Below are 23075 nucleotides of genomic sequence, written 5' to 3'. Positions count from 1 at the left end.
ATTGGGCTATAAAAAGGAATATCGATTCGATATTGATATTTTAGACCCAGCCCTACTACTGGGGTCTTTTTATTTTTCATTTTAAATTATGCAAGTAGTTTATAAAAAAAAAAAAAAAAAAAAGGATGAGAATGTGCAGTAGATAAAACAATGTCCAAGACGACCTCATAATATTAAAGACTGAAAGAATTAACACATAACAGGTGCTCTTCAAATTTGGCAGGCAAAAAAATGTTGATATAAAAAATCATTTTAATTAATTAATCAAAATTCTAAGATGTGATTAATATGATTTTTAACTCATTCACTGCCATTGACAGAAAAAGACGTCAAATGATGCTTTTTTTTTTTTTTTTGCTGGTCTGGCAATGAATGTGATAAAAAAAAAAACAATAAATAAATAAATAAATAAATAAAAAAGCTCTACTATAAACAATACTTCCTGTTGGGTGCTTCTCACTCATTCAACTGAGGATGTTTTGTCCACTAAAGAAAAATGTGATCTACACACTATGAAAATGTTCATGATAATGTAAATAAATAACTAATGCTAATCGAAACCGACCGTAGTAATAACATACCTCAGATATCTTCTGGAACTGACTGTTGGCCTGGCTGCATTTCTCCGCAGTCTCCAGTGCCACCTTGTAATTGTCCACAAAGGCTTTGTACACTCCCAGCTGGCTGGCCTGGGCCAAATCAAACAAAGACATTGAGGCACTCATTTGGTTTCTATTGTTTTATGGTGCATGGAAGCAGAAACAATGAATCGCTGGAATACAATTCGTGGTGTCAAAATACAAGTCAGATATGTTGCACGGGCCCCCACTAGTCCCAAACACGACATTCCGATTCATATTCATATACAAGTTAATCCGTTTCCCATAATGCCTCTCTGCTGATTCACTTTCCTTCACATTTGCCTCTTCCTTTTTTCACGAGCAGTCCCTCTTGGATGCACGACACGTGCATTGTGACGCGAGCTTCAGACTGAATATGCATCGCGCTTGCAGGAAAAGACTGCATGTGCCCTTTTGAGTCGGGAAATTTGGATCCAATTGAATAGCGTGAATGGTTCGCCTACTTTCATGTCCTTTCCTTCCTCTCCCCCTTTAAGATTGTACCATGGAAAATTGGAGGCTATTGAGATAAGAGTGAGCTCTTGCACGGATTGCAGTAAGTATCTGAAAGTGCAAGTGTTAAATCATTGATGAACGTCTCTTGCTTTTATTCTGCCAACAATTTCATAAGTTGGTGGGTCCAATTAAATCCGAGGCTGCAGCTGACATCCCTTATTTCTTGTGGGGGGAAAAAAAGGCGAGAGAAGTTGGAGCAAAAGCTTTGTTTTCTTTTCTTTTTTTTTTTTTTTTTTGTAAAACAAGTGAGACTGTTTTCCCCTAATGTTGCCCCTTAGTGCTCCGAGGGCATGCTACTGACAAGCAGAAAGTGAGGAATAGTCCAATTAATGACTCTTGCCATCTGTACTGTGACTAAATGCTCCACGCCGCCACATGATACTGTACGTTCATGCATACAGCACAGATGGGAAGTGAAGACGACACTAATGGGTGTCACTTGGTGGTGTGACTCCAGGAGTTTATTGAGTCTTGCTGTATATGCAGTAATGTTATTGTAAAAATAAAAGTATAGTAAAATAATAACTCAATAGGGGCCTTCACATAACTGATGAGACAAAAACACTATTATTATCAATCATTAGCATCACTGGACTAGGGCTGCAAGTAATGATCATGTTAATAATCAACTAATCTATCGATTATTGATTAATCAGATCAAAAAATGTGTTTTAACTTCCATCAATGTAGTGAGAATTAGGACAACATTGCAAGTTGACAGTGCAGAAAATGCACAAACATAAATTATTTACGATTCAGTTACTTGTTTAGGCCATATCAGAAAATAGGCAAAACTGTTGATCACCCCCCCAAATTTGATTTGATTACTGATTAATTATGAATTGAAACAACTTGGGCCACATGACCTACACTGTAGATTCTGTCTCAAACGGGCGAAATGGGCGGTGGTCTCGGGGATAATAATTGTTGCATATCATTTTTAATGTTTGTTCAAACCTATGCCATCTAAAATAAATGTCAAAATGTTGAGAAACAACTGATGCATTATCTGCACAGAGCATCGAGATGCCCGTCCCTGCACAAGCACGACAGGCATAATCAAAGTGTGACAGTCAAGACTGATTCACAACAAATCATTCGCACCTTATTTACATGACCACAAAACCACCCGACTCCCTCGAGTTCAACCGATATTGCACTCACCAGTTTCTGGAACAGATGGCCGACAGTGACCTTCTCATCCCACTGTCGGATGTTGGGCAAGAGCGCATCGTAGAATTCCTTGTGGATCTCGAAGATGTCCTGGATTTTGTAGAAGATGGTCTCCACCTGCTGGATGGTAAGGACGGGCTGCGAGGTGGTGGCGGTGGCTTTCAGGGGACGCATTGGCTGCACACGGACCACACAGAGACGCAGTCGACGCCAGTCAGACATTACTCGTGTCAGATAACCGAGCTTAAGAAGCAGTTAAAGGCCCAGTCTGCCGGTTTCACTCAGAAAAATGCACTTTTTAAATACAGGATTTAAACAAACAAACTACTTCTCAATTTACAGATCTGGGCTTTTCTTAATTTCTGGTGGTGATTTTCTCCTAAACCAGCCTGTATTTTGCCATTTTGTGTTTGTTTTGTAAATAGCGGGACGTTTCTGTGGAAAGACAGTGTTTACAACCCTCCAGCCAATCGCAGAGTGGGGGGGGGGGGGGGGGGGGTCGCAAACGGGGCTGGGCTGCATGACGTCATTCCCACGGCAATTTGAAAGCACACACGGATTATTTTTTTCACTCACTCATCCACACATGTAAGCCTCTGTGAGTGAGTGAGTGAGTGAGTGAGTGAGTGAGTGAGTGAGTGAGTGAAAACAAAATAATAATCCGTGCGTGCTTGGGGGTTTAGGACAAAATCACCACCAGACATTAAGAGAAGCCCAGAGCTGTAAACTGAGAAGTAGTTTGTTTAAATCCTGTATTTAAAAAGTGCACTTTCCTGAGTGAAACCGGCAGACTGTGCCTTTAAGAAAAAACATACTTGACGGGACACTGAAATGTTTTGAACATAAACGAGGGAGTTTGTGCATTTTACCAGCAGCAGGGCCTCCAGTTGGTTAATGTAGATCTCCTCACTGGCCAAGAAACCAGAAAGCACCAGTTTCTTCATCTCTAGTCCTTTCTCAATGTCTCCCTGTAGGACAAAACAAAATCATTTCCCATGACTACGTTAGTATGCTGTGAAACAGATGCGACTTTTGAAGCGGATTTGCGCTCAGGACTCATTTTAGCCGCCACCCAAGTGGCTCATTTCCACTGTTATCACATTAGGTAACACTGCCAAACTAATCTGAGAGCATCCATATTTCTCACTTAGTAGTTTTCCACACGTGCACAATCAAGTCTGCTGTATATTACACAACACAGTACGTATCAGATTTTAATATATTTGCAATGTTTTTTTGTTGACAGTCAAACCGAGGGCGTCATTGCCTCCAGTACACCTGCTTTGCACGATGCGCGTTGTGACGGTGGAGCACTGCTTGCCATGTCCAACAGTTGAACGCAATAAAGTAACTTGACTCTGAAGCGTCATATATGAACTCAATGGAGGACAAAGGGCAACAAATTGTGCAGAGTGTGAGATTAATTATTAACGGTTAGTTCAATCCTTACAATGATATATCAGTGTAACTTGAATTCTATGAAAGTGGGTCAACCAGATGAAACTTCCAGCTGTAGTTCAGATCTTTCAAAGTACTCAGACCGTGCGGGGCTTCCTAGTAGGACTCAAACTGAAATCATCAGCCACATGTTTCGGTAATCGAAAAAAGTGAGCCCATACGTGACATCTCGAGTTTAATCTCGATGCTTGGTGACGTGTAAAATGCACTCCTTTGCTGACAAGCATGTGGCAACAGGATGAGAAAAGACAGGAAGTATTTGTTTTTCTTCCCACCCCAACAAGAGGGAATATTTTCCCTCAGCCTTACAAAGAGAGCCACTGTGTGGTTAGAAAGCAAAAATCGACATGAGCACATTTCCACAACAACCTGCTCCTCTTTTACACTGACACTTTTCACATCCGCCTCTTCGAAAAGCAGCTGCGAGGAGGCATGCGCTAACGCCGAGACGTCACACGCACGCTGAGCAGTTGTTTCCGAGGCCCACGTTGCAGCCATGGAAAATAAACGGCTCGCTGGGAAGCGTGCGTGCGTGCGTGCGTGTTCCCCCCCTTGCAGCCGAGCTGTCTCACCTTGAACTGCCTGTGCAACGGAGTGATGGGCTCCAGCTCCTCATCTCCATATTCAAACACCTCCTCCTCCAGCACCCTGTCCAGATAGCACAGCACCTCCTCCTCTTCCTCCTCCATGTTTCTTCTCTTCTGCTCCTCTTTTTCTTTTTGCCTGTTTGCCTTCGACGGGGCCTGCCCGGGCACATCGGCGTTTTCACTTCCCAGCAAGTCGTCTGGACGGCGAGAGCGAAAGACGAATGACCCCGCCTACTCAACCCCACCTCCTTCCTCCGCTGGCTTTCCTGGTGTGCATGTGTGTGGTGCCACTGTTCCACTACGGTCGATGAGGACTGCCCAAAGCCGTGTCCACCCCTCCCCTCACTTGAGAACGTATCCCTTCACTTCCTTGATGGCAGCGGAGGTGGTTTTCTTTGAACTACTGCTTCAGTCTCGTTTCTCCATTCTGTTCGGACAAAAAGCCACTTCCTCATCGTGCAACCACAGTTTCACTCGCCTCTGCAGTCTTGCCTGTGTTACTATATTTCACTCTCCTTGCCACTCACACGCTCGCACTCGGCTGTCTTGCTATTGATTTGCTTAAAGGCTCAGATGTTGAGCAGAGCAGATAATATGCAACTACAGCAGATCATTCCAAATTCATGTCACATATTAAAAATTCATTTACTACTGCCACACGTTATCAAAAAAAAATCCTAAAATAAATAAATAAATAAAAAACACCAGTGCCAGCCAATTTTGAGCATTTTAACTTGTTATTTATTTATTTTTTTACTACATTTACAACGTGGGCACCACATGAAAGATCGCATTCCATTTCAATTCATTATTCCGTTCTTTAGTAATCACCGTTTGATTGAAAATTTGAGTGACATTGAGCGAAAATTGAAAAGATCAGGACAAAAACAAGCTTTTTTTTGTGAAAAGAAAAATATACATTTTTTTTTCACAACAGTGACTTTGACGCTAATATAATTTTTTTGTTTTGTGACTCTCTGTGAATGAGGTTTTTATGTGACAAAGGCTTTGTTCATTCACGTCATCTTTGAAAACGTTTGATTTCAGCCGATTTCATCAGATTTTGTCACGTTTCATTTTAATTTCATACACCGGCTGTTTTTGATTCCACAACCCATTGATCTGGCGGCCAGCGCTGCACTTGGACATTGTACTGGCTATTGATTAAATGAATGAATAAATAAATAAATAAATAAATAAATAAATAAATAAATAACGTAGTTGACGTCATTTAAGGTTTATGGCGACATACATCGTGATTTTACTAATCGTTATTAGACGTTTTTGGCGGTCAAAGAGTTAAACTAAGTCAACAGGTAATAATACCACATGGTGAAAAATACATTTTTACAACATTAAAAGTGAACTAAAGACTTAAGACGTGTTGACGCCAAAGCAAGTGCATAATATTTGACATTTGTTTCCCAAACCTCATTTAGAGGCCGTTTGTGTAATCTTGCCGTTCTTAAGTTCTGCCACATCTTTTTATGCGCTGTTTAAGATGAATTTTTGTTTACCTTGAGAGAACTTTAACTTGTTTCGAGCCTTCTAAAAGAGTGGTTAGTTACTGCTTGGTTACTCTGTTGTCTGCAACCAAGCTCGTGTAAAATAATGTTCCTTACAAGGTTGGATAGATCAAGGTAAAATAAACAACAACAAAAGGGTTAAAACAGTCTGTAGAGCAGACATAAACATCATCAAGAAATTGTATTTCATGTAGTTATCCTCCTTTGTGCAATAGATTATGAAACTTAAAAAAAACTATTCTGCCATTTAGCCTTGAAGTGTCTTCTGGCCCGCATTTACCATATCATGCCACTAGATGGAGGCACATTGTTTTGTTTTTCATTGCTTTCATTCTCTGTTTAGTCACAATGCTTGTGAGAAGCAAATGTCAAGCACCTTTTTTCCCCACCACTAGCGAACATAGATTAAAGAATTACGCGTATAGGATGGCTTTGAGAGGAGGAGATTGTAAACGACCATGATGATGAATGAAAAGACCGTAGAAATCAATTCTATTCGCTGACTTAATGAAAAATGAAAATGGCTGTTGATGTATTTTTCACATACTTACACATCTACGCAGACGACACATTTGTTACCGATATGATCATGTACAAAAAGTGATCATGCTTTGAGGAACTGAGTCAAGTGCAGGGTCACCATGACTCCTGCTGAGCTTCCAGACAGAGTGACCTGCAAACAGTTGACCTACTGACAAAAGGCAAACTAATTATAGCTGCACAATAGGCATATATGCTAAGGGAACATCCTCATTAAAAAGATAAATGCAGTTTTATATTAAAAAATATATATATATTTTGAGCCAAGGCATCCATTTCACATTAGAAAAATATCACTGCATGCCACCAAACAAAACTGAATACTGTAGTGATGATAATTATTTAGCGCAATTTACTCACAAATGAAAAAAGAAAATGAGGGAAAAATTATTGGACAGGTTTTCTCATTTATTATTTACTACACATAGAATGAAGTATTGATTCACTGTTTTAGAATTTTCACAATTACAGCTCATAACCCAAAATTCACCCGCTCAAGAAATTAGAATACAGCATTATTTTAAAACAAATAATCAATTATTTTTTAATGTAAATATACAGGTGTATACAGGTGTGGTCTTTTGAAAAGTATTTTATGTTTTTTTTAATTGTGATAGTGATATGCACATACTAACGTCCATTCACACTCATATTCACAGCTGCCAATTTAGAATCTCCAATTAACCCAGCGCTTCTCAAATAGTGGGGCGGACCCCCCCAGGGGGCGCGAGGCTCCATCAAGTGGGGGCGCGTTTGACCTCGGGGAACATGCTTTTTTTATTTAGATTTTTTTTTTTTACTGTCCTAGAATAAAGTGCAATCGCACCTCCGCTACAATATGGGGCAGTGGCGCTCTCATTATTGGCAGAGTGTGCGCAGGGAGCATTCGCTCGGTGGTGTAGGGGTTTTGTTTGCACTGAGCATGCGCGCTTTGCACACAGCAAAAAAAAATAAATCAGCACAAATTATTTTTTATTTTTGTTTTGCAGGTTAAAGTTGTTGTTTTTTTAATATTGTGCTCCTGAGTTAATGTTGGTGATCAGTTTGAATGCATTATCATTTATTGATTTTATGTCATTTTATTTTTCCGGATCATATGGTTTGACATGATCAGTCAAAAAATTTTTTTATAGTTTAATTAAGGATTTCATTTTATTTTTGAATTTCAGATACTTTAAATATCTTTTGTTACAGTTAATAAGGCTATTCTTTGTTGTAAGTTGGTCCATATTTCTTTCTTTTTTTTTTTATTCTCTTAATATGGATACAGTGTTATGCAGAGGTGTGCGAGATGTTTTCTCCTTACTGGAGGGGGGCATGACAGAAAATAATTGAGAAGCACTGAATTAACCTAACATAAATGCATTCCGTTGTTTTTGTTAAGATGTTAAAGTACGTGGGGGAGTGCAACCAAATGTCTCGGTCAGTAAACTGGAAGTTAACTACCGAATCTGAACGTCTTTACACGCCAACTGGCAAATTGGCGCTCGTGGCTTCAGTCCCCATCTGGATAAGTGGTCATTTCCGGCTGATCTGAAAAGAGCCACCTGCAACCTGCAATGTGCTACAGGCGCTCCAGCTAATGTGGCTAATCGCTAACAATTACAAAAGGTCAAGATCCCGGCGCTTTGCTTCAGGAAGAAACGATTGACAGCCCACGAGAGGCAGACAGTCGAGTGAATGAATGAGATAATAACAAAGAAACGTAATGTGGTGTTTGCACATCAGAATGTAACGCGTGACCGTTTCCAACCCAACTAACGGATTATTTGATTGTGTGACAACATGCCAAGCGCGTGTGCTCTCCTACCCCGGGAAGAAGACCCTCGGGCGCGGGGGAGACCATTACTCCGTCTGGTCCTTGGGGCGTGCACAGCTGGGGAGACATGGTGGGGGACTCATCTATGTAGGGCAGCGTCTCCGAGCCATCTTGAGACTTGCCGTCATCTACGCCGTCCCCTTCGTAGCCATCTGTGTTGTAGTTAAAATCTGTCGAGAGTGACACAGAGTTGACATTTCCCCTTACAATGAAGGAAAGAGAAATTTTGCATGCAAAGTAGGAATAACAGTAGGTTTTTGTGCGTGTTTTAGTTTAACCACTTTCCCCCCCCCCCTGCTAGTTTAGTTTCTAGTTAACTGTCAAGGCTCCTTCAGTGTTGCTGTGACGGTAAAATAATCGTATGGGTTGGCTGAATAGCGGTAGTTTAGCACTGAAATATCAGAAAGCGAACAGAGGATTGCAAATAACACCAAAAATATCTCTCCTGTGCTCCCCTCACACCCACGCTGAGCAACTTGGTGACATTGCACACTCCTGTTGAGAATTGCAACAGAAAAATGCTGGGCTATTTCAAGCTGATCGGGAAAAGAAAAAAGAAAAACTTTTCCTTCCATTTTCATAGTTTTGATGAACATGATTTTTTTTTTTTTTTCCCCCTGATCCAAATTTCAATTTGTATCAAATCAATACCAGGTCAAAAGCCCAAACATCATAATAACAATAACAACAATAATAATAATAATAATAATAATAACATTATTATTATTATTATTATTATTATTGCTATTATTGATGATGATAATATTAATAAATGTTCAGCATTTAGATTTTTTACATAAGCATTTCACTCTGAAAAGTGCAGAAATTACAATTAATTTAATTGTTTTTCATTTTTAGACATTACTTTTCCTTCCATTTTTATTGTTTTGATGAACATGATTTTTTTTTTTTTTTTCCCTGATCCAAATTTCAATTTGTATCAATTCAATACCAGGTCAAAAGCCCAAACATAATAATAATAATAATAATAATAATAATAATAATAATACATTTACGGCATTTAGATTTTTTTACATAAGCATTTCACTCTGAAAAGTACTAAAATTACAATTGATTTGTTTTTCTTTTTTAGACATTAACAATATAAGTATTTTACAGTCTACTCTTCTACTTTGGGGTGCTTCCATTTTCAATTTTGCTGCTAACATATGTACAATAATACAGCTCAATCTGTCTATCCATCTACTGCTAAATATTTTTATTTTAAATATTGATATTTCTGTGGGTGTGAATGAAACATATAATTTCCTAAATAAGCAAACATTTAATATAAAAGTAAATAAATCAGACATTCAAATAAATATTTGCCTATGTCTACAATTACGTTTTCAATGTGAGCTTCCACTCGAGTGAGCTGCGCTGCCTTACTCAGCAACTTTCTCAAAGGAGGACGGAGATTACATCATCGGCTGCAGCCAGCCAACGCTGTGCGAGCAGCAAAGGAAATCTCAGTGAAAGAGGCATGTCGAAATGCGCACGCTCACAAAAGAGCCACTGAGCACCACTTCCATCATTGTTCTTGGAGATAATTGTATAAGCCGGTTTCAATAAACAGAAAACATTTGGACTGATTTGGACTCATTCCCGTCTTACGCTAAAATGCAGTAGAACCTGAAAAAGGTCAAACAGACTTCTCATTAGCCTATTTCATCGGGTACCGATTTCCTACATCACGATTAATATTACATACGGTCATCATCACTTGCAGCGCATTGAAATAGTGGTTAGCATGTTCATCTCACTGTTTATATCTCGGCTCCGGCCTTCATGTGTGGGAATTGCGGTTCTCCCCATTCTTGCGTAGGCTTTTCCAGGAACTCCCGTTTCCTCGCACATTCCAAAAACATACACGTTAGATTGATTAAAATTGATCTAAATAATTCACAGGGCTCAAGACTGCTCCCAATTTAGGTGCTATTGCTCAGGCATTTGGTGTAACTAAAAAAAATTGTAAAATATATCAGAAAAATCTGAGATCTGGGGTGGACTCCTTAATTTACAAAGCCTCAAAGTCTCACTCTTTGTTTCATCATCAGTCACACATGGTCTTAGCCAATCAGAAATAGTGAAGGGCGAGACCTTCCTCTGATTGGCTGTCGTCCAGATATTCCACTGGGGGTGTTAAAAAATTTTTGAAAAAAAAATCGATTCGACAATATATCGCGAAACTACAGCACGCAATTCTCGAATCGATTCAATAGGTAGCTGAATTGATTTTTTGACATCCATTTTTGATGGAAAAAAAATTCAACAATTTTCACGCCTTAAGCATGGAAGAATGTTATATTAAAAGGAACATGAAGCCTTAATATTTTATTTCAATGCTGTTCTAACATGAAAAAGGTTACAACTGTTTTGTTAAATACAGTGGCTCAGTTTCGGATCAATAAATAATAAATTCTCATACAAATCTTACAGTGTACATGTACAAGTTTACTGAATGGTAAAAAAAAAAAAAAAATCGCAACAATCGACTTGTAAATTCATATCGGGATTAATCGGTATCAAATCGAATCTTGACACGGATCGAATCGTCAGGTACTAGGCAATTCACACCCCTATATTCCACTATTCTTTATTGTTTTTGGTGCACCAGTGGAAAAAGTCTAGAATAGATCCTTGACTGGTTCTCAACTGGGATTCTCGACTATGCACCGATTTTCCAAATTCATGCATGGCTTCTTCCCTACCTCGCACGAAGAGCAGGAATTCACCGTATGTTAAAAACTGTTTGCTTGTATGACTTCAAGCGCACTCGACTTCACTGTAAGAAAGGAAGGTCAGCCGTAAGAGGTTGTGCCTCAACGAGCCTGCATCTTCCCAGCCCTGTCGACAGTGATACCAAGTACATGAGTGACCTGACAGATGTTTTGCTATGCGGCTATGTGAGAGTTGGGGATGGCTAACGTGTGGGCTGTTACACGTCACCGTCATATGGTCATCAATCATGAGGTGACACAGGGGAAATTAAAATCCTTTATGAAATTCTATCTCGTACACCCCGGACCTTTTTACAATGCTCATCATTGTTCAGTATTTCAACAGCAGTAATGTGATAAGAGACTCTGAGGCAATGAACGCGTGTTGTAAGACCTTAAAAAAAAAACATTGGAATGAGGAAAAAGAGAATCAGTGAAGTGTTCAAAGTAGCAGCGACTCCTAATGAGCCTCTCGGGAAGGAAGTTAAACTTAAAAAAAATAAAATAAAATAAAAAACCTCTTACACCTAATTTGCTACTTTATTCAGCTTCCCCTGCATTTTATTTCCACTGAAGCAAACTTGTGAATCACCAGGTGTGCAAACATCTGTCGATTCAGGAAAAGACAAACAGCCGCAAGCCGTATTAGCGGAGCCGAGGCAGCACACATTGCAAGCCACTTGCCCCGAGAGACATCTCAGCAGCGATCAATCCAACTTGGGGAGCGATCAATACATTGACATGTGAATAAAACTTCCATTGACAAACACATGACATGAGAGTAACAATGAATAGGGTAGTTCAGAATTTAAAGTATGCCAGGAGGCAGGAGTGCTGAAAACTAGTGATGTAACGATATACAAACATCATGATACGATATTATCACGATATGAAGGTCACGATACGCTAATTATCACGATATTTGGGGGTTGGCGATATTTAAAAAAAGATCACAATATTGTAAAAAAAAAAAAAAAAAAAAAAGAACTCATACTAAAATTGCACAATATTGTGCTTTGTACATAACAGCAATGCATATAAACTACCTACAATCTCTAATAACAATATTGAGGCACTTTTTTTGCTAATGCAAGCACACATTGATCGCTTCAAAAGCAAATTCGGTTCCCATTCATCTGACTATTAGCATAGATTTTAAACATAGAAGGGCAAAACATGCCTAATGAAAATTTAATTGCACTAATAAACTAGCCACTAGAGGGTGCTAGAACTGCACAAATCAACCTAACTTTAACGGCTGTGTTCCTTTTAAATATTGTGAACATGACGACGACGATATTGTGGCAGTTTTAATATCACAATATCGCCCTTATCGTTACATCCCTACTGAAAACCTGATCAAAAATAAAACGTGTTACAAAAATGATGAACACACACTACTCGTTTACTTCCCTAATTAACGGGTTATTCACGTTTGTTTCTGCACCTCTCCAAATAAATGACATTTCCACAGCAGCTGGATATCTTTATGAGCCATGTGTCTGTAGGTAGATCGAGATAAGCCAACCTATTCCACGCATGATTTGCGCTCGCCAAACCCCATGGCGGCCAGTCACTATACATTGTAATTAGCTGCTCTAATCCCCAAAGCTCACGGATAGAAATCACTTCCTCCTTCGATTACAACAACTGTCGCGTGTAGGGCCCAAAGCTGACGACGTGCAAGCACATAGTCTCGTTCAGGCTTACTTTTGGTGGTTGGTTCCGCCTCATTTGTCAATGTTTACCTTCCAATCTATGTCCTTTGTAACCTCCCTGGCATTTTTGTGTTGTTTATATAAATAAAGTTGCTTTAGTCCGCCATTTTTAAAAAAAAAATTTTTTTAAGTTTCTCATCATTCGTTAGCACAACGGCGGTCCGCTGGCGACAGACGCCCACATCTGTAATTTGGTATTCTGCATACGATGTAAAACTCCTTTCCTCCAACCAACAGAGTCTTCAACAATAACAATAAAGAAAATCTTTGTCTGTCTGTAGAAGTTTATCTTCTGAAGGCAGACAGATAAAATGTCTTCTGTACGAGTTTGTTAGTATACTGGAAACACGGGCAGGAGAGGCCTTGCGTGTATATTGCGCCATTGATTTGGAGCGTGTTCCATCGACAAAGGTTAAGGTTAAGTGGTGAATTACAAATGAAGAGCGAATTAGAGGATGCCAGGGAAACGCATACTGTCTTAATGGCACCATCCATTAACACATTCACTGCCAGCCCAGCAAAAATGCATGATTTGACGTCTTTTTCCGTCAATGGCAGTCAATGAGTTAAGATGAGATGTAACCAAAATTGATGGATTTTTAAGCAAAATTTGCCTTAAAAAAGAAAAAAGGAAAAAAGGATGCTGCAATATAATCACAAAATATATTGGCACATTTTGTTTAACACATTCACTGCCAGCCCAGCAAAAATGCATTATTTGACGTCTTTTTCCGTCAATGGCAGTCAATGAGTTAATCACCAACTGCTTTGAAGGAAAATAAACGTTGATGGCCTGATTTTTTTATTTTTTTATTTTTTTGTTGTGAGCGCAGCCAGTCTGAATGTAAGCAACCATGAGCGACCCCTGCAGACAGGCAACCTACGGGCAAGTGAAGGCCATCAATCTTTAATGGCGCGCACAGTTTTCAGAATTAACTTCCTCCAGAGTAAAAAAAAAATTCTGGAATGACAGAGCAAAGCATTCACAGAGCAAGATTTATCTCTGTGATTTGCTAAGTAGTTATGAATTTCCATCTCGTTCTCAGAAAACCTGAGATAATAAACGACCTACTGTATATGTGTTTGGTCACATGAGACTGTCTGGATGTTCCCCCAAATCATCCATCAACCCTCACAACTCATAATGGCCTCATCTTTCTTGAGCTGCTTCTTGCTCTCTCTTCACCCCCCCTTTCCCCCCCCCCCCCCCCTCATCTTCTCCATTCCGCTCGACTACCCTGAATGCTTAATCGCGGCGCTTGCCTTCCGGCAGCATGTCAACACATTGGCTGCACCATTGGTCAGAAGGGCGACGCTCCTAACGAGCCCATTGGCTGTTGGATGGCAAAAGAAGATGGTTGGTGGTTACGATGTTAACCGATGACGATGGCTGCCATCTATAGTAACATGACAGACACACGCAGTAACCCCGGCCCCTGAGGGCATTGTGATGGTCCCCAAAGATCACAACAGCAAAGACACACAGACACGAGTCACATGACACACCCTCTAACATCAAGCAAAACAAAGGATTTTCATAGCATTATGCACGTGAAGGTTAACAATATTGAAAATATCATTAAGAGACTTACCAAGATTATACTGATAGCTACGGTATAATCTATTTAATTCAGGAACTGTGCCAATCTTAATCTTATCCTCTTGAGGGAAAAAGAGCTTGTAATAGGGATGAGCATTTGGTCAGATTTCCTTGATGAACTCAGGGGATAATTAAGAGTAAATCAATGCATCGCTTTGTTTTTGAATGTCAATCATAGGACTGCAAATAATGATTATTTTAGCGATTAATCTGATGATTTTTTCTCGATTTAAATTAATTCCACCCCTTAAAACAAAGACATTATTTCAAATTGGCCATGCAGAAACATACACAATTGTTGCTGCATGAACATACCAGAGTTTGTTAACTCTTTTCCTGCCAAGAACGGTAATTCACGTTAACGGAAATCCCATCGAGTTCTGACAATAACGTTAATTGTCGTCAACTGTTTTTGTGGGAGGGGTTTCCCCAATGGGGCACCGCAATGTCTTGTGCAGCTCTGGTTTGATGAATGAGTTGAAAACTTTTTTTTTGTTTGTTTGTTTTTTTAATAAACCACCATGGCCAGCATATGGCAGCATTGTATCTCTTTTCAATTGGCTCACGTGGATCAAATTACATGAAAAGATGGCAGATCTTAGGAAATACGTTAAATCTAATTCACAGAGCGTCACTAAACCAAAAATATTAGTGTCAAAGTCACTGTTGTGCAGAAAACAAACGTCTCAATTCACAATTCATTTTTTTTTTGTCATTTTTTCCCAGTATAACTTGCTATATTTTCAAATGGTGACTACTAAAGAACGGAATAAGGTAGAATCATACTTTTTTTTTTTTCCTAACGAGAGAATGGAATCCAGTCCTTCATATGGAATCCACCATGTTTACGTAGTCATAAATATGGGGCGGCACGGTGGGTGACATTCCAAAGACATGCACGGCAGATTAATTGTGAGCTCCAAATTGTCCCTGTGTGTGCGCTTGGTTGTTCATCTCTGTGTGCCCAACCAGTTCAGGGTGTCCCCCGCCGACTGCCCAGAGCCAGCTCATATAAGATCCAGCACCCCCCCCCCCCCCCCCCCCCCCCCCACGACCCTTGTGAGGAATAAGCGGTCAAGAAAATGCATGGATGGATGGATAAGTATAAGTATGCAATTTTGATCAAAAAAGAGCACTTGCCTTTGAAATACATATCTCTTCAGCCGGCTGTTCTCTGCACTACACAGCAGTGGCGCGGGTGAGTGATGTCATAAGGCGACGCGGCGAGTAACTGATGTAATAATCACGGGACACAACGAATCGATATTTAAAAGGGACATTCAGTGATCCCTAGCGCCATCTAGTGGTCAACAAATCATTTATTCATTAAAAAAAAAAAAAACGACTGTTTGTCAACAGCATGCAAAAAACGCTGTTGATGTAACCCGAAAAACGACGTAGGACGTACAACATAACTTGAGGACTCCCTGATTATTAGCTGTTTAGGCTTGCAAAACGTGGTCTTTCGGAGCCACCGCAGTGTGCGTGCTTCTAATGCTATTCTTTGACCACTAGCTGGTGCAAGGGACTATACACTGGGTCTTTAAATTCGGTGTCAACCAAGGTTATTCTAGTTAAGTAAAACTAACACAAAAAAAAAAAAAAAAACTACAGCTAAAATTAAAAACTTTTCATTAACAAAATAAAATAAAAGCGAAAATGCTATTTAAAAAACGAAAACTAACTGAAACTACATTTTATGTTTACGAAACTAACTAGAACTAACTAGAACTATAGCAAAAATGTCCTTTGTTTTTGTCTTTGGTAATTCATTTAATGCATGAGCCTTTGGGGATGATTATAATGTGATTTTAAGTAGATTTATTTTGATATTAACCGGGATAAGGACATTTGAAAGTGTGTCACACAGAAGCGACGTCATCTAGCAGCAGCCAATAGAAAAGCACTTTGAGATGACATCGCTCCCATGGTGTTTTTTTTAAATATTACACATTAAAAAAAAAAAAAAAAACTAATACTAAAACTAAACTAAAACAAAGCATTTATCAATTAACTAAACTAGCTAATAAAAACTAAGTCAATTAGTCAAAATTAGTCATTAGTCAGTAAATAATAGTCATCAATTAGTCAATTAGTCAATTTAGTCAAAACTAAAATGAAAAATTCCCAAACTGGTGTCAACACATTTATATATCTTAATTTTGACCCTTCGCAAAAATTAGTTTGACTGCCAGCCACAAAGCAGTGTTGTGTGTGCGTGGTGACATACAACCATTTGGCCGTTTACAGTCATTTTAGAGGCTTAGAAGTAATTTGACATGAACATGCCTATTTGTCGCAGGCTAGCGGGAAAAAAGGTTAATGTGTCAAGTAGGCCTTCACAAAATATGAAAGAAAATTTTATTTGACTGCTCTACACTTTCAAGAGGAGGAAAAAAAATAATCTTCACAAGCTACATAGAGAACACAATATAAAAGAGAAGTAAACATTGAATACTTCCCAAATCAATTCAACAGTCACACATATGACTTCTCTATGTTATTTGCTATGTTTTTGTGTGGAAGGATAACAACAGAATAACCAGCTGAGACAAAGCATCTTTTATTCATATGCTTGTCACTGAATGAACCCTGGCAAGGTTGGTTCAGAGGAGCATCATGATGGCAGGAAGCCCAGAAGATGGAGCACCCAAATTAAGAGTTTTGACTTTGTTCCACATCTGTCCCTCACTCTTTTCAACTGGACTCGCTCTCCTCCGGGCGACCGCCGTGTATTTTAATGCGGCTGCTGTCTCAACGTTAGTGACACTTTGCACTCATTCGGTAGACCTGCACTAATCTCATGAGATCCCATATCAGAACTGCAGGGTTTCCCCCGGTGCTTTATAAACATGGCGGGCCACCATGCTTTTCTTGGTCGGTGAGTGGCGAGATTACACAAAACACCTCATATATTGAGCATTTTCCACAATGTATAAAAAAATTTAAAAAAAATGCTGAGGAAAATTAGACAGAAAGTGGATTATATAAGCACGAACCTCTTACAGGTCCAATGGGAGGAAGGAAGATGCTTCAAGACAAAGCAGAAAAGCTTTGCATGGTAGCGGCAGTACAGATTACGCTATTACATAACTCTGCTTTGGGCTGACAAAAAAAAAAAAAAAAAAAAAAAAATACTCCATCGCACACCGTGTGTGCACAACTTGATTATCTGTTTCTATAGCTACCACACAGATAATTTGCTTCATTTATTGATCAGGATAATGGAGGTGCTTATTGGGTGAGAAGACAAACCTGCAAAAACTAATCTAGTCACATCATGGTATGGGTTAAATTACACGGTATACCAAGTTTCAGCTTGGAAATTAGCACATTAAGTATCCAACTTCAGGACCATAAACTGATATCAACTCTAATTTGAATTTGTTTTGAAGATTGATATGATACTTGAAAGTGGTTGGATTGTTATGTTTATACGTTTTATGTTCGGTAACGCTATCAAACCAGATTATTGGCACGGAACGGCGTTACCGTCAAGCCGTGGGCTGCTAAAAAAGAAAAAAAAAAGAAAAAAAGAGTGATGCATGAACTGACTGGCAGATGCGAGTGTTTCGTCCCCAAATTGATTTTGTATGGCGCAATAAATGTGATTTGTCTGTCTGTATTTGCTCTGCTGGGATGCTATTCAGAATCCCTTCTGTGGCGCTGTTTGCAGTCGCAGGTCACGTGACGGCCAAAAAAAAACAAAAAAAACTGCCAACATTAAACACTACTAGACAGAACTAGGACTGGGTCAAAGTCAGCCAGGAGCAGCAGGGGAAGTTGGCTGCGTTTATCACATTTGATGGGCTGCTGACAGGAATAGAGGTTTGACAGCCTCTGACAAATAGTGGTGTCGCTGTAGCATGGGGAGTACAATAAAATAACTGGGAGGTAAAGTTTGCTATGAATGAGGTAAAGGAGAGAACATCTTAACTCATTTACTCCCAATGACGTATACATACGTTTTTTATTAATGTTCTAAGTGCCCCAAAGACGTATTTATACGTTTTTTTGTTTGTTTGTTTTTTATGCTAGAGCATACAGAAGGCTTCGATGCAGCCTCTCAACTGCAAAGAACGGTTGCAGAAATGGTAGTTATTACACAAACGGCCAGCAGATGGCAGCAGAGCAAAGGAGATCAACCAGGGCCATGTAGAAAAAAAGCTCAATTACAATTTTAAATAGATTTGTGAAAACTGATGAAACTTAGCTCTCTTCTAATGCTAACTGCTGCAAAACGGTAACAGATAGAAACATACTTTTTTCTTGATGAAAGAAGAGACTTTAATCTTTCTTTTGGTAGGTTCCATGCTTTTATAGCAATTGAACACAATATTCTTTTTTTTTTTTTTTTTTTTTTTTTTTTTTTTTTTTTTTTTTTTTTCTTTTTTTTTTTTTTTTATTTTTTTTTTTTTTTCTTTGAAGAGCTCAGAATTGTTCATTCGGTAGTCTTACCGATTCAACGTCTTGTCATCATTGCTCTTTTCCTTTTTTTTTTTTTTTTTTTTTTTTTTTTTTTTTTTTTTTTTTTTTTTTTTTTTTGTGTGTGTGTGTATGTGTGCGTGCGTTTGCGTGCGTGCGTTTGCGTGCGTGCGTGCGTTTGCGTGTGTGCGTTTGCGTGCGTTTGCGTGCGTGCGTGCAAATACGTATAAATTTATACTCATTCATTCACCTAAAACCTTATAAATATCCCATTACCCTTCGCCTTAACCAGGTACTTCAGAATCTTGCCAGAGTCGTGAGATTTAAATGGTCAGGAGACCAGAGAAAAGGTCAGAAAAAAAAGAAATAAAGAGAAAAGAAAGGTAAATCAAAGTGACATCCAGCACCGACCAAACACTTCCTGCCTTCCCCATGATTACAAAATCAAAGTCTTACGCCAACCCCGGAAGCCTCTAAATTCCAGCAAATTTAGCGAGATCTCAAGAGCCCAGAGGAAAAACTAAAGAGAGGAAGGAGGGAAGGATCGATAAGGCAGAGTGAGATCAATAGAAGCCAGTACATCCAATCCATCAAAGTGAAGTCCAGCACCAACAAGACCCCTCCTGCGTGGTTACAAAACCGGAGTCTTATGCCAACCCCAGAAACCTCATACTTCTAATAAATTAAGATCTCAAGTGACCAGAGGAAAAACTAAAGAGAGGAAGGAGGGAAGGATAGATAAAGAAAAGTGAGAACCACAGACACCAGCACCAACTGATTCAAGGGGCTGTGGGAGGGAGAGGGTACTTCTGTTGAGTTTCAGTAGATGCTGGTGCGACGGATCTGGCATGCATAAGGACCACCACCAAAGAGAGAAGCCGTCAACCGCGGTCCAGCAAAGCGAGCACCCCCCCCCCCCCCCACCCCCCCCGGAATCCCCAGGCCGCGGCAGCACCAAGGCCACCCCCAAGCCACCCGAGCGGACACCGGTCAGCGAGCCGACCCAGATACCCGGAACACCCCCGCCCCAGCCCCGGCCCACACCCCCGAGCCCAAGGCCGCAGAACGAGGCCCAGCGGGCCCCCACAGCGCCCCACCGGTCCCCAGCCCCCATCCCCCCACGACCCCCCCGCACCCCACCCAAACCCGCCATCCACCACGACCCAGGCCCCACCACCCCCGACCCCCAAACCCCCGAACACACCCCGACCCCCAGCACCCAACCCCCCACCCACCCATACCTCCACCCCCCCCCCAAACAAGCCGCCCCCCCCCGACGGCCGCCACCCCCCCCCCCGCGAACCCGGCCCCCCGCGAGAACCCCCCACCCCCCCCCGGAAACCGGCACCGGGCAGCAGCGCAGAGAGGGAAGATGTGCCCACCCCACCTCCAGCCGCGCGAGATTTGCACCGCGGCGGGAGGGGGGAAGCAGAGGAGGAAGCACCAGGGGAGAAGGCGGGACACCAGAACACCGAGCCCGGTGGGGAGAGGCCCCGGTCGTCACGCCAGAGTACAAGTGACACCTAACCCTGTTACTGAGTCCGCCAGCTCGCCGACTGGCGAGCTCTACCCTTACACCGTGAATGTGGCCCCACCCAGTGTATATACAAGTGTGTGCGTGTGGTGCATTAAAATTGGGAGCAGGTGAGTCGGAGCAGAGGGAAAAAATTTCCCCTACTCCGACACACCCGTATCCCCCCCCAAAAAATGAATATGTATATGTGTGGTGCATTAAAAAAGGGAATGGAGGGACAAAGTGGTGGGGCAGGGACACAAATGGGGGGGACCACAGCGCTGCCAGGCACTGCAGTCCATCCCCTCTGATGGCTCCCCGCCCCAACTCACCCCTCCCCTTGGACGTGAGGTGCATTAAAATTGGAGGGGAGTTGAAGGGTGAAGACGGTGTTTCCACCCTTCCCCACCCCACCAAGAAATGTGTTGTGTGCCCTATGTGTATATTTACAAAGTGTATAGTGCAAGCTAGTGAAGTGAGTAAGAGGAGCGACCAGCGGGGCCTCACCCAACCCGGCGGGTGTAGGTGGCACGCCCGCCCCCCAGCACCCCCACCCCCCGCCGCCCCCCACCTCATCCACCCGGCACCACAATGGGCGGACAGCCAGCGCAGCAGGGCTACCGGACAGCCCACCAGCCACCGGGGCCCGCCCGGGGCACCAGGAGTTATACCGGAGCGGGGCAGGCCCCAAACCCTCGCCCGGCCCCCGGAGCCCGACGCCCGGGCCGGGGAGGGAGCCCCAGGCCCAGGGAGAGGGAGGGGGAGGGGCCGCAGGGCAGACAGGGAAGGGGGGGGGGGGGCGGGGGAAGCGGGGAGAAGACGACAAGAAGGCGAAAGGGCGGCTGCAGGGCAGGAGGCGGGGGGGGAGAGGAGGAGGGAGGGCGACAAGGGAAAAGGGACCGGGAGGCAGAGGAGGATGGGCGGGAGGAGGCGAGGAGGGAGAGGCGACGGGGGGGAGGAAGGGGGAGGGGAGAGGGAACCACGGGGCACACCGGAGGCCCACCCACCCCGAACCGCGCCGCCGGGCACGGAGCAGCGGACCGCGCCGGGACGGCACCGCCCCGGGCACCAGGGGAAGCACCCCAACACCGCACCCCACAGGGGGCCCAGGGAGCGGCCAAGACGCAACCGCCACCGAGCAGACAACGGGGGGGGGGGGGGGGGGGGGCAGAACCACCCCCGCCCGACCACAGGGGACGGCGTCAAGAAAATTGACTAATTAGCATGCAGTAACACCAAGTGTTGATGCTTAGTGCCCACTAGAAATAGATCTTAAGGAGTTATTGAGTATAGTGTCGTATAGTGTGGTATGCTCGAGCCCACTAGCAGCAACTAGGTTCCTGACTATATAAAAATAAAAACAATCAGATACAAAATACCAAATACAGGAGCAGCGAAAACAGAAGTTGTAACGATGTGGTGGCTCTCGTTAACAGGCAGAATCTTGGCAGGATTAAGTTGCCAAATTGAGATTAAAATATTCTATGTACATAGACCATATTTGTTTAAATCTTGATACTTGATTTTTATTTAAGGCAGAGATTTTTTCCATTGAGATATAATTTATTAGTAAGTTTAACCAGTGGTCGATATTTAGAGATTGTTTATTTTTCCAATTGACAAGGATTATTTTTTTAGCAATAGTAAGGGCTATAAATATAGATTGAGATTGTTTACATGGTCGCTCAGTTATTGTTAAGTCACCTAGTAAACACAGTCTTGGAGATAAAGGAAGCCTACAGTTTAATATATCAGCGAGCTTTTCCAAGATTTTAGTCCAGAAATGCAGCACTGGAGTACATGACCATAAAGCATGAAGATAAGTATCGGCAGTGTTTTGTGAGCACTGGAGACAAATGTCGGAGTCAGAGAGTCCCATTTTTTTCATCATATATTGTGTAATATATGTTCTATGAAGTATCTTATATTGGATAAGTTGCAAATTTGTCTGTTTGGTCATTTTAAATACATTTTCACAGATTTGGGTCCAAAAGTCTGGTTCCGGAACTATAGACAAGTCTTTTTCCCATTTTAAAGTCGGTAAATACGTTTTATTTGTGTATAAAAATAACTTATATATTTTTGATATTTTCTTTATTGTTGTTGGAGAAAGCTTTATAATATCTTTAGCTAAGACAGGCAGTTGGAGCGTATCTTGAAGTGTTGGGATTTGTTTCTTAACCATATTTTTAACTTGCAGATAATGTAAGAAATTTCCCTTTTTTATTTCATATTTCTGGACCAAGTTTGTATATGATATAAACTTATTATCTGAGAAAAGATGATGAAGGTGTGTAATTCCTTTCTGCTCCCATAGGCTTAAATGGAACGACTGATTATTAAGTTGAAAGTCGGGGTTATGCCAAATGGGAGAGAGCCCACAGGGCGCCAATTGGGAGTTTGTAATTTCTAATGCCTTCCACCAGGCAGTCAGGGTGGCGGCTATCATTGGGTTTTTAAAACAATTATGTCGTCTTATTGATTTTGTAATAAAGAGTAAATCTGACAGTCTAAGATTATTACAATCCTTCTGCTCCAATTCCAACCAACAGTTAGTATCTCTGTTGGGTTGTGTCCATAGCACAAGATATTGTAGTTGATTAGCTAGATAATAGTACATAAAGTTTGGTGCCTCTAAACCTCCTTTAGATTTACTTTCCTGAAGAGTAGATAGACTAATTTTGGCTTTTTTTTTATTCCAATAGAATTTTATGATAGCAGAGTCCAGCGATTGGAACCAGTTAGACGTAGGTTTAAATGGAATAATTGAAAATAAATAATTAATCTTTGGTAAAACTTTCATTTTTATAGTAGCTATCCGTCCTATTAAAGAGATCGGAAGATTATTCCAGCGTTCCAG

The 23075-nt window shown here is 41.3% G+C and overlaps 1 protein-coding gene across 6 annotated transcripts in view; it reads right to left on the bottom strand.

Annotated features, from left to right (window-relative positions):
- Positions 1 to 23075, bottom strand: part of abr (ABR activator of RhoGEF and GTPase) — a 94731-nt gene that overhangs the window by 49226 nt on the left and 22430 nt on the right. For 4 of the 6 annotated variants that reach the window (XM_077504714.1, XM_077504715.1, XM_077504716.1 and 1 more), the window contains exons 2-5: positions 8231 to 8409; positions 3179 to 3277; positions 2301 to 2486; positions 582 to 689 (exon numbers count right to left, since the gene is read on the bottom strand). In XM_077504714.1, the coding sequence (XP_077360840.1) occupies positions 582 to 689; positions 2301 to 2486; positions 3179 to 3277; positions 8231 to 8409 (572 nt within the window). Of the gene's footprint in view, positions 1 to 581; positions 690 to 2300; positions 2487 to 3178; positions 3278 to 4339; positions 4566 to 8230; positions 8410 to 23075 lie in introns of those variants that run through there. The other 2 variants (XM_077504718.1, XM_077504721.1) reach the window with 2 other exon arrangements.

This window comes from Festucalex cinctus, chromosome 18 (assembly GCF_051991245.1).
Source record: "Festucalex cinctus isolate MCC-2025b chromosome 18, RoL_Fcin_1.0, whole genome shotgun sequence".
NCBI lineage: Eukaryota > Metazoa > Chordata > Actinopteri > Syngnathiformes > Syngnathidae > Festucalex > Festucalex cinctus.
This window is presented reverse-complemented; position numbering and strand designations above follow the sequence as displayed.